General features: G+C 42.4%; 1 protein-coding gene across 6 annotated transcripts in view; it reads right to left on the bottom strand.

The window, feature by feature from the left end:
- Positions 1-2,450: 2,450 nt before the first annotated feature.
- The window catches only part of ATP13A4 (ATPase 13A4), a 195,055-nt gene continuing 184,992 nt past the window's right edge, over positions 2,451-12,513 (bottom strand). For all 6 annotated transcript variants that reach the window (XM_016942513.4, XM_063807434.1, XM_016942512.4 and 3 more), the window contains 2 exons: positions 10,786-10,866; positions 2,451-6,339 (listed from right to left, as the gene is read on the bottom strand). In XM_016942513.4, coding sequence (XP_016798002.2) covers positions 6,127-6,339; positions 10,786-10,866 — 294 coding nt within the window. In that variant the 3' untranslated portion in view covers positions 2,451-6,126. The remainder of the gene's footprint in view (positions 6,340-10,785; positions 10,867-12,513) is intronic.

Consider the following 12,513-nt stretch of genomic DNA (forward strand, 5'->3'; position numbering starts at 1 on the left):
CCATATTGGCCAGGCTGGTTTTGAACTCCTGACTTCAGGTGATCCACCCGCCTTGGCCTCCTAAAGTGCTGGGATTACAGACATGAGCCACCGCACCCAGCTGCAGGCACCTTCTTCACAGGGCAGCACGATGGAGTGAGTGCCAGCAGGGGAAATGCCAGACACTTATAAAACCATCAGATCTCATGAGACTCACTCACTGTCACAAGAACAGCATGAAGGAAACTGCCCCCATGATCCAATTACCTCTACGTGGTCCCACCCTTGACACATGAGGATTACACTTCAAGGTGAGATTTGGGTGGGGACACAGAGCCAAACCATATCAGCTATTGAGGTGGGAAAGTGAGGACTGAGTGCTGAGAGTAATAGGAAATTCAGTTTGCTGAAGTAGAGAAGGCAATAAGGGAAAAGATCTGAGATGAAACCAGATGTGGCCAGTGGAGAAGGACTTGAAATCCTTAGTAAGCAATGTGTACTTTATCTGGTAGACATTTCAGACCATTAAGGGTTTCTGGCCACGGACATGACATCATCAGAATTGTGCAATAGAATAGATAGAGACTTCGAGAAGAAAAAATAGAAGAAAGATCTCAGTCAGGGAGACTAGTTAAGAGGCTCTTGCAATCAGGCAGGTGGTGACAACCAAGGGCTTAGAGGAGAGGAAGTTCTGCACAAGAGACACTGCCAAGAGAGGGTCTAGGACTTAGGAATTGCTTGTAGCAGGCCCAGGTGGGACTTTTCATTGCATATATGTGTTTGTAATTACAAAGGTAAAAGCCATCATTTACCCACAAAACTTCCTCGATATGATGCAAAACCATAACCCTGGGCTTGCAGCACAATATGAATGGTGCCTCCTAGGATTGTACAGTGTGAAATACGTACAACACATGTGAGACCTCTCTGCAGTGTAACCCCCTTTAACCACAATTTTAAACTCAGCAGAATGTCCATGGTAAGTATGTGTGCAGCCTTTATCACAGGTCAGTGACTTATCAGATTTTTCATGGCATTGAAACACTTCAAAGTCAAGACAGCAAGGAAAAGAGCTGGGAGAGTCTGGATGACTCTTTGAGTGCTTTTCATCCAACCATGGACAATGCTCTGCAGCATCCTGCATTCTTTTCCCTGACAGATTAGCTAATTTAATTAGCAGAATCTGGCTAGATGTGAAAAATGTAAAGAACCTTGATTTGGAAGTCAGTAGGTCTAGATTATAGACTCAGCTCATTCATTTCCCCATTATGTGATCTTGAACAAGTAGTACTCGTTCAGCCTTGGTCATCTGAAGGGTGGCACAGGCATTATGCAGAAAACAAACCACGGTAGTAGAGCAAGAGCAACATTAGACAGAGTGGTCAGGGAAGGCTTCTTGGAAGAAGTGACAAGTGAGCTGAAATCTGAAGGAGAAGGAATCAGGAATGGCAACAGGGGGTTGGTGGCGGGCAGCATTCAAGGCAGAGAGGATGGCAAATGCAGTCTTCCTGAGGATAGAGCAAGCTCAGAGTGTTTGACAAAGCCATGTGGCTCACTCCTAAGGCTCTTTCATCAACTCCGGGAGAGTTGTGTTTTGTTGTTAATTTTATCTTTGTTTAATTTTGGAGAAACTCACTCTACTAATAAAGTTTAAAGGCCATTGTTAACAAGTCTAATGGAAACCAAAGGGCAGACAGAATATTATGGGGCAGCAGTTTTCCAAATGTTTATGCATAGAGAAGTGAGCACAGTTCAAAGCCAAAAGAAAATCTATAGGAACCTGAAAAGCTGTGCCAAGCAAGTCTGAATAAAGATCAAGCAGGGATATAGTTTTCTGTTTCTGGAGACTGAAGTCAGAAACCAGAGCTTTATCCAATCACATGAAATGGGCTCACAGGGCTCTGGTGTTATGATTTTCCTCCCTCAGCTGTGGGAGTTGGCCTTTTCTGTGATTGATGGTCAGGTTCAAGAGAACTTCCATGAGACACCAAAATCTCTTTCTGGAAGAAATTGTGCTCATTATGGCAATTACATTGGACATTTGCCTTGCTGTCATCTTGTTTTTCAACGCTACGGTTTTTTTCTTCTTTTTTCATTCAGGAAAAACAACGTAGGAGAGTGACACAGCAGGGATCTCGCTGATAAGGGACCTGCGTCTGAATCCAGCTCCTCCATCCATGGGCCATGTGTCCTGGTTGCTGAGACATCTGGAGAGCCTTGTACCTCAGCAAAAGAAGAAAGACAGTAATCCTTGCCTTTCTTTCCTCCTAAGGTTGTTAACGAGGCTTAAATGAGAGAACAAGGATGAAAGTATTTTGTAAACTCTAATGTCCTGTGTATAAAGCAGAGAATAATAGCATCTGTGGTGTTAGAAAATGCCTGGAACTTTGTAAAGATGTTGTTTGATTCAACATTACTGGAGTAAACCACACCATTAGACAGAGTGAAAGACTCCACCGCAGAGAGAGAGATTCATTTTTATAACAACTGAATTTATTATAGCATAAACTAAATACAAAGCTCTGAATAAATAATCGTTTTTTTCAGTCATCACATCTGCAGGTGTGTACGTGAACATTTCCATAAGCACATAAGGATACAGATGTCACAGACATATTTAGTGAGGGAAGCCCAGAGTCAGGGTTCTCTGTGGGTAAGAGCTAGATGCCTTGAGATGAACATACAGGGCACCGTCTCAAATGATTTGGACTATGTGACTGTGTTCGTTTCTCCTTCAGACTCTGCTCAAGAAAGTGTATTGATAACAGGTTCCTCCGCCCTCAAGTTTAGGGCACTCTCCCATGCTCTTTCATGCAAAGTTTTTTAACACCTCTCTTTAAGAAAATTCACAAATCAGAAGTATTACCCCAGCTTCAATCTGACAACCAGGACCCCTACTCTGCCCCTCTTTCCTAGGATCTTATCTCCATTAGGGGTCCCCTTTCAAGGTACAGGGCAATTGAGTCTATATGTCCACACAATCGGATCTGACAAGGCTGGGAGCCCTCCCTCCAGAGCCCATCCTCCCATGAGTGTCGGTCTGGTATTCTGTGTGGGTAGTAGTAGAAAATAGTTCACATCCGGTGGCTCATGCCTGTAATCCCAGCACTTTGGGAGGCCGAGGTGGGCGGAACACGAGGTCAGGAGATCGAAACCACCCTGGCTAACATGATGAAACCCCATCTCTACTAAAAATACAAAAAATTAGCCGGGCATGGTGGCAGGCACCTGTAGTCCCAGCTACTTGGGAGACTGAGGCAGGAGAATGGTGTGAATCCGGGAGGCGGAGCTGGCAGTGAGCCGAGATTGTGCCACTGCACTCTAGCCTGGGCGACAGAGCGAGACTCCATCTCAAAAAAAAAAGGTTCACATCACAGCATAAGACTGAGACACTGGGTGTATCAAGCTTGAAAGAGATCTTGCAGGTAATTGAGTTTCATCTGATACTTGACTTCCTTCTCTACTTGGCCTTTGAATAGCCACTTGTTCCTCCAATGTCCTAGAGTACATTCCACTGCTATCAGTGCTGGCTGTTAGGACAGTGGTTAGGGCAGATGGCCTGAAGCCATCCCCACTGTGATCTTTACCCATTTGTCCTGATTTTGCCTTCTCATGCCACCTGGCACAAGTAGGATCCTTCTTTCTCAGGAAAACCCTTCACAGTCCCCTGACTGTTTTCTTTCCAGGCTAGGCACTCCCTGTTCCTTCAATTACTGCTTCTAAGATGTAGTTAATCCCAGGAATACAGTCTTCAAAATGAGTCTCTTTTCCCAAAGATTTTATGGCTGCTTGACTAGTGGAGGACTAGATTCTTTTCTTCCTGTTCCCTGCCAGCCTTTGTGAGGGATAGAATCACTTAGGATCAAGGCAAGAGCAACTCAAAGTCTCAGAAAGACAGACAATCATTTTTTGGTTTTGTTTTGTTTTGTTTTGAATACACCTCTAGCCCAGGCCTGGCAGGATGCCTGGCATTCATTTGAACAGAGGGCCTGGTATTAGCAAAGGGTTGCCCATTCTTTGCTTGACTGTGAGATCACACTAAGCAACCTGCCCTGCTGGAACTCTGGAATTTGGAAGTATTTGGCAGCAATATAAGGTTTGCTCAGAAGATCTGTATTTGAGGCCTAGATCTGCTCTTGCCATTACTGAATCTCAGCTTTCTCATCTGTATGGTGGAGATAATAAGCCCTTCCTTGTTCAGTCATGGGACAATTGTACAATTCAGGTGAGTTAGTGGAGGTGAATGCACTTAGCAAAGGGCACATTTAAGTATGAACTGTGCAGGCTGATCTTGCTCATGACTAGGTCACAGACCATCTCTAGCTTGCCCCTGCCTACAACCCTCTACTTTTGGAAAATGAGAAACACTTTTAGAGAAGGACATTCAGAACTGCCATATCATTGCTGAGGCTGGCTTTGCAAAAGGAAACATTTCTTTCTGTACCAAAAAAGACAGTGATTCTGCAGTCTTGAAACACTAAAATATCTTCACGCTCTATTTTAAAACCAGAAGTAACAGGGTACCCTCATGGCTGGGAGACACCATGTTCCTAGAATCAGCTGCAATCATAGAGCCATCAGCCATGCTCAAGAGCTCAGTTAGGGGGAAGGAATGCTTGCAAATGCTATTGATAAGTTCAAAAGCCAGCCTGGGCCAGGACACTTATCCCCTGATCAGAAAATTCACCTAGGATCTGATGCTCATAATAAAAATTTTGCTTTTGCCTTAAAATATTATGTGTAGGTGTGCTCCTAGAGTTCAGTGTTGTCTCCTGAGCTAACAGAAACCTGAGTCTTCCTTGTGCTGAACAAATCAAATATAACCAAATTGTAATAGTGACAAAATAAGGACAATTTTAGTTTTCTGGAAACTCAAGCCACAAACTTTTTTAAAAAAAATGTACTGGTTGTGTAAGAACTTCCATCAATTGTGCCATATAATGCTGTAGCATGAGACTAATGTTTCTCAAAAATAATAAAGCAGAGGAGTGAAAATTTCTGGAGTTGGCCATGTGACATGAGAGATTCCTAAAACATAGGATAAGTTACCGGGGTTAGGAGAAGTGGGCTGTAGTGGACAGCACTCGTGCTTTCTGATCTGTTATTTTCCTCTCCTTCCCAGGACTATGTTCCAGACCAACTCTATCATTTGTGGGGCCTGGTACAAAATGAAAATATGGGGACCCCTGTTCAAAAATTAAGAATTTTAAGATGGAAACAGCAGAGTGTTAAAGCCAAGTGTGGGGCCCTTCTAAGCATGGGGCCCTGTGTAGTGACAGCTCATAAGCCCATGAAGCATCCCTAAATACAGGAGACTGCACTTTCCAGCTCCCTGGCCAAATCCTTGACTAATGAGATATGAGTAGGGAAAGCAATGTGTGCCACTTTTGGGGTGAGGCAGTGAAGAGCCCACACGTGATCTCCAGTCTATTCCTTCCCCCATCACAGTCAACACAGAGTCCTTGCATCAAGCTGATGGAGCCATCAGGTTGAAGCAGTCACTGCTGTAAGAATGGCAGTTCCAGAGTGTCACCTGGATCATGAAAGAAGCACTTGTGTGTTAAGGCACTGATATCTGAGAGTTGTTTTTTATTGCAGCATAGGCTAAGCTTATCCTTAATAATATGTTGCGTAAGGCCAGAAACAGAAGAAAAAGCCTCAAATCTGAAAAGTACTACAGAGAAAAGGAACCCAGACAGTAAAGATTGGTGTAATGTTTCCCACGCATTAGTTTTTCCATCGATGAAGTAAAAATTCAAAAATTACAACTCCGTGAGTATACACAGTACTACTTCCCCTCAACTCATTTTTATAAAAAGGAAAGTATTGTCCTGTCCTAAGAGGAAAGATCACATATTTTTCCCCTTTAGCCTGCTTGTCTCTTGGCCCATAGAAATTCTTGGCCCATTCTTGCCTTCACTGAATGCCTCTAATACCTTCAGAAGCCAAGAGGAAAGCACTCTTCTGGGTCAATGTTCTTCTCTGTAGACAGTATTTTATCAAACAGACTTTAGTTTGTCACCATGATTTGATAGGTAGCCCCAAAACTCCAGCTGATGTTACAAGAGTCTCATTTCTTAAAATCAATGAAACGGGTCCCTTTTGTCATTGTTTCTCTGTAATATCAACTTGGATATCACATGTCCTTCAAAGTTGTTCTTCATTGCTCTCAAATACTGGATTGCTGTAAGACACTCCTCTGCCACACTCTGGCATGTCAGAGTGGGAGGTTTGGTTTAGCGGGGGCCAACTAGGGTCATTTGCCAAGTCCCTCTGCCATATCCGATACTGGCTTTTTGACTGATAGCCGAAACGTCTTTTAATCATCATCCACAGGGCTCGATTTTCAATAACAGCCTCCTGCAAAATAAAATAATTACGTTTTACAAGCAAGGGTTGAGTGTTTTGAGGCTACAGCCCTCCACAGGCCATCATAAGTCACTACTGCAATGGTTGCTTAGATCCAGCTTGACAAAGAGCTTGACCACTGGACCAATCTAAGGTGGTTTCATTGGACAGGTATTGGTTTCTCAAACGTTTCTACTTAAGTAACTCCTGTGGGAGAAGTAAGAGGTACAACATTTCAAGACTCTGGGAACATAACTTGAAATGGCTTGCCTCAAAAATGAAGTTTCTTTTGAATCTCACATCTAAATTGAATTTAAAATCATTCAAATTCTATGTTTCACTCTATAGCACATCTATATTTTATTTAATATAAAATGACATTAAAATTACTACTAAATACTAAACACAATTGACCCTATATAAAGATGTGGCCCATGTATGACATGTTTTTGATATATCCTGACATATCACTGCATATTTAATTTCACATGGGCCAGTCTTGGAGTTGAACAGATCTGGATTTAGGTCCCAGTTCTGACACCTATTATGGGCAAATTAGTTACTCTATCCATGTCTCAGTGATTAGAATAATCCCTTCCTTATGTTTGTTGTAAGGCTTATATAACTCCCTTTACAATGCAGGGCAGGGCAGGGCATAGCTCTCTCCCTTTGCCTACCCTTCGGAACTACTCATTTAACAAATGGCTATGCACTGTGGTCCTGTTCACACATGCCTCTAACCTTCACCTTCACTGAAATACAATATTAAGATTACAAAAGACATGTCTCTTTGAAAACATTTTGCAATGCCATTTTATTTCATGAGTTAGAGTGAGCCTTGAATAGAGCCCAAGTTATAACTTATAATTCATGAGAGGTTATCATATTAATTTTCCACTTTTATCATGTTTGCTCACAAAGATTGACCATCTTAGAGGTTATTGTGAAAGAAACAAAGAAAAAATATGGGACGTGAAACTGTCCCACAGAATTAGAACTGATTTTCATGTCTATCTTTGCTAATTTGAAAGAGTTAATTCTGTGAGATTCTATAAGGAACTTTGCCAGAGATAGTAGTTTTCCTAAAATCTACCCATTTTTGCCATTTAGGTTCCACGGCCCATGAAAGGATAGAGAACAGCCAGTCTGAATTATTCCTGTGATAACTGACCATCTGCTGGCTGCGGGGCTGTTAAAGATCCATATAACCGTCTCAGCCTCTTGGAAACTTAGCCAGATGAGTTATTCTACCTTCCTGCAGCAAGGTTTTTTTGTCCTCCTTAATTAACGTGAAAACAGTAGTTCTTCTTAGAGCTGGGATAAGGCAGGAGCATCGAGTAAAGGTTTTAAAATCTTACTTACTTCAAGGAAACCTTAGCAAACCTTAAAACAAAATAGATGAAACCACACACACACAGAGAGAGAGAGAAACTTTAGTGCTCTCCATCTCTACATCTTGCCTTCAGTGTTTTTTAGTTCTGGACTCTGATGACCTGTATCACCTTGCTGCTCTGGAAGAGGAAACTACAGAGAGGTGATCTGTCCTGTTACCGCACATTATAAATACAAGGCAGAACTAGTGACATGATCTGAATTTGTATTTCCATCCAAATCTCGTGCTGAAATATAAACCCCAATGTTGCAGGAAGGGCTGGGTGGGAGGTGACTGGGTCGTAGGGATGGATTTCCTTCTTGCTGTTTTCGTGATAGTGAGTGAGTTCTCATGAGATCTGATTGTTTAAAAGTGTGTAGCACCTTCCCCTTCTCTCTCTTCCTCCTGCTCGGGCCATGTAAGACCTGCCTGCTTCCCCTTTGCTTTCCGCCATGATTGAAAGTTTCTTGGGGCCTCCCCAGCCATGCTTCTGGTACAGCCTGCAAAACCATGAGCCAATTAAACCTCTTTCCTTCATAAATTACCCCGTTTCAGGTATTTGTTCACAGCAGTGGGAGAATGGACTAAAATACAACTAGAAAAAAAGGAAAGCCTTAGTGAGACATTTCTTTAAAAAAATTTTGCCACATGAGCGCTTCTGACTGGCTACTCAAATAACTCATACATACAAGCATACCTATATAAACACATCAATAATTGTTTTAAAGGTGGGGGCAATTAAAGCTATCCACACTAGCTCTCATGCCTCTCAGCTGGAGGTTCGATCATGAGCACTGGCATAGTAAGGATAAGGTCCTGCTCAAACCTGTTTGTTTTCAGGGCTGATCAGAGATTAGATAAGTGGAATAATTTGCCCAAAGTCAGAGAGCAAGAAAGTGGTGGAGCCAGGATTCGAACCCACCCACGTAGATTACCCCGAGCTTGTGCTCTTAACTGCAAATATGCTGAAAAAGGAAGAACTTCCTGCTAGAGGATTAAGGAAGACTTTGATACTTCATTACCATACAGCCCATTCCCTCCCAACTCTTCCCTTCCCACCTAAAAGGGAAAAATAATGATAATAAGTGGTCTAAGCCAAATTGTCTAACTTTTGACATGGATCCACTTTCCCAGAATCTTTTTCTGCTCATGATGACCATGAGACACAAGTGTAATCGATAAAGCATAAAAGGAAGTCTGCTGGTGAGCTTCAGGAAAAGTTTGTTTCTCAAGAAAAGGTTCAGACTTGCTGGAAATAGGCTTGCTGTGGCCTCTCCTTCCGTTTTCTTCCTGCACTGAAAACAGATGTAAAGTCCGGCTCTGTGGAAGCTATCTGGACACCATAATCACGTGCACAAACATGAAAGACCACATCGAAGGAGAGTAGAAGAGAAAGGTGAAAGAGTGTGGATTCCCAGTGACACTACTGAGTTACTAAGCCAGTCCTGAAGCCACCTACCTTCAGTCTTCTTCTTGAGTCAATAAACATCTTTATTATTTAAGCCACTGTTAGTTAAGTCATTACTTGCCTACCTGATCCAGAGATCAGGAAAGATACATGAAGAGGATACTACTACAGCTGTGCTGTAGAGGATGGAATAGCACTTTAATATGCGGAAATGGAGGAAACATACACCACACAGAGGGAATCCTGTGATCATGAACAGGGATAAGATGTACACACTAGATCCCCCTCTAAAGGGCAAAGACCATCATTCTGCCACTGGGTCTGAGGACACCCGTGATAATGCTCTTTTATTAATCTGGTTGCTTTAGAGACCATATGGTGTAGCACATTGCTTCTCAAAGTGTGATCCCTGAACTAGTCTCATCAGAATCCCCTGACAACCTGTTAGAAATGCTAACTTTTGCACTTCTTCCAGGCCTACTGAATCAGACACACTGCGGGTAGGGCTGGGCAGCGTGTGTTTTAACAAGCCTCCCCGGTGATTCTGATGCCCACTCAAGTTCGAGAAGCTCTTGTTTAGCATATAGAGAGAAGTTCCAGTACTGAAATTCTGTGTCCTGTTCTGCCACCAGCTCCTGTGCAGCCTTCACTCTGCATAGGAGTAAGCAGGGAGAGCTCATTGAGGTCCTGCCTGCACAATACTGCAGGGAAGTCAGGCTGTAGGTTCTCACAGCTCACCATGAACACTCCATTTGCAGGAATAATTCTAGTTCTGTATCCCAGAGCAGAAATAGAGACAGATGGAATTCTGCATCTCACCTCTCCTTTGTTCATAAATGCCTTTTCAGGGCACCCCTGCCTACCAACAGGCTTTGAAGAATGGAGATTGTGTCTGGTAGTACTGAGCAGGGAGAGCGTGAATCACGCGGAGAAAGAAAGCAGGAGCACAAGCTCATTTCACTGAGGAAATGGAGCACAGGGGAGCTGAAGAATAAAAGCTAGAAAATGGAGCAAATGGAAGCTGGAGAATGAAAGCCGGAAAAGCTCACTATGAATGTTATTTCCCATCCGTAAGGCAAAAATGATATGAGTTAAGTGAAAGAAGCCACACACAAAAGGCCACATATTATATGGTTTCACTTATATGAAATGTCCAGAAAAGTCAAATCCACACAGTCAGAAAGTAGAATAGTGATTACCAAGGCCCAGGAGAAGGCAGAAGGGGCAATGAAGAGCAACGGCTAGTAGGTACAGGATTTCTTTAGCGATGATGAAAATGTCCTGCAATTAAGTAGCGTTAATGGCTGTACAACTCAGTGAGTGCACTAAACACTACTGAATTGTGGACTTTAAAAGGGTGAATGTTATGGTGCGTGAATCATATCTCAATTTTAAAAAGTAAATTGTGTTGGGTCTTTATTTGGAAATTGTAGAAATGAATAGGACCTTAGAGACCATAATTCCATTCTCCCCCGCCCTACTTGACAGATGAGAAAACTAACGTCCTGCTTGGGACTCATCAGAGGAAGGCACCATTGCTTACACTGTGAAGGAAGGGAGCCCCTGCACTGCTGAGTCCATGTCAGCTAAAGTTGTTGTTTTCAGAGTCCCAAAGAAGTCCCCCTACACACATGCGTGCACACACACAAGATCAGCAGCCCAAGATCAGCACACTTACCTCGGCCACAAGGGACACAATGAAATTCAAGCTGAGCATGATGACAATGGAGGCCCTCCACAGGACGGGAGTGCAGAGCAGCTGGCGGGAGATGATGAAGCACAGTTAGTCTGAAGACACGCAGATGCTGGAAACATGCTCACATGTTCACAGTATATATTTTCATAGGTTATAAATCTCATATGTAATATATATGTGTGTATATTACATATATCTTATATATATAAAAAATTTCTATGCTTGTATGCACAGAAAAAGTACGGAAAGGTTATACTTATGATCCTAATGATTTGGGGGAGTTATGAGTGTTGCTTTTCTTCTTTTATCTTTTTTTCTTCTTGTGATGTGTGTGTTTCTCTATGATTTCTAAATTTCCTAAAATAACTTTGGTCACTTTGCAATTAGAAAAGAATAGTAAAATCACTTTTTGTTTGCTTGCTTTGTTTTGTTTTCAAAAGGGAGGCAGGAATGTGGCTTTATCCCCAGGAGGCCTGACGGTACCCATGTCAAACCTTCACAATTGGGCAGCATTGCCCTCTTCTCCCTGGTGTCCCATCTCTCCCCAGCCAAGCCCTGCCTTTAGCACTGGCTCACGGCTTCACCCTCAGGACTGTGCATCCAGCTGCACAGTGTGCCCTCACAAGGGCCCTTGCCAAAGGAGCAAATGGAGCTGCAATCAAGCTTGTCATGACCTGTCCCTTTGCCCATTTTCTCTGTGTCTTCCCCAACCCCTTCCAGGCACATGCCTGATATATATGTATGGTGAATGAGTGAATCAATGGGTGAATTAATGAATGAAAAAGTGCCAAGGGCATCCCATTGTACCTGGCACTGACTTATGCATTGCCTCATACATTCGTGGGAGTAAAAACTAAAACAGTTCCATAGAGGACAGTGTTCTCAAAGTTAAAAATTCAAATCCACTTCTAGGAATTTATCTGAGAAATATACTTGTATATGGCTAAAATGATATATGCACAATAATATTTTTATTGCAGCTTTGTTTGTAATAAAAACTTGGAAACATCTTAAATGTCTATCAATATGGGACTACATATAAAGCATGGTATACATATGACATATACATAATATGCATTTACATAAAATATTATATTAGCATTAAAAAGAATGAGGAAAATGTATGTACTGATATGGAACAATTAATGCTGTTATATGAAAGAAGCAAGGTGCAGGACAATGTATGTGTTGTAGCAGCCATGAAAATTTTCCACTCAGATCTTCTGCTGCTGGGAGGATAAATGGTGGATACCCCAACTGTTATGCTCAGAATCCACCACCACATCCACTGTAAAGCATATCTAAAGTCATAAGCTGCACATAGCCAAGAAATGAGGACAGCACGGATTCTCATCAGACTCATTCCTACGAGACGTAGAAACTCCTGATGGGCAACTTTGGCCTGACTTTCTTAGAAGTGTACTGCAGTCTGAGATGCTACACATCTAGCCCTCCTTCTTCCCTCCCTTCTTTTTAGAGGATAAACCCACATCACAGTGTGATGCCTCTCCCCACTTCCTCTGGCTTTCTATTCCCTTACCCCTACCCCGAGAATTTCCTCCAACAAATCTCTTGCATGACTAAACTCAACTTGTCATCTACATCTCAGAAGACCTGAACAAATATAATAGTTTTCTACTGTTTATGTAAAAATGTGGAAGAAGAATATACAAAATATGTCCCAAAGTATGTAAAATAAACTAGTGTCAT

The sequence above is a fragment of the Pan troglodytes genome, chromosome 2 (genome assembly GCF_028858775.2).
Source record: "Pan troglodytes isolate AG18354 chromosome 2, NHGRI_mPanTro3-v2.0_pri, whole genome shotgun sequence".
NCBI lineage: Eukaryota > Metazoa > Chordata > Mammalia > Primates > Hominidae > Pan > Pan troglodytes.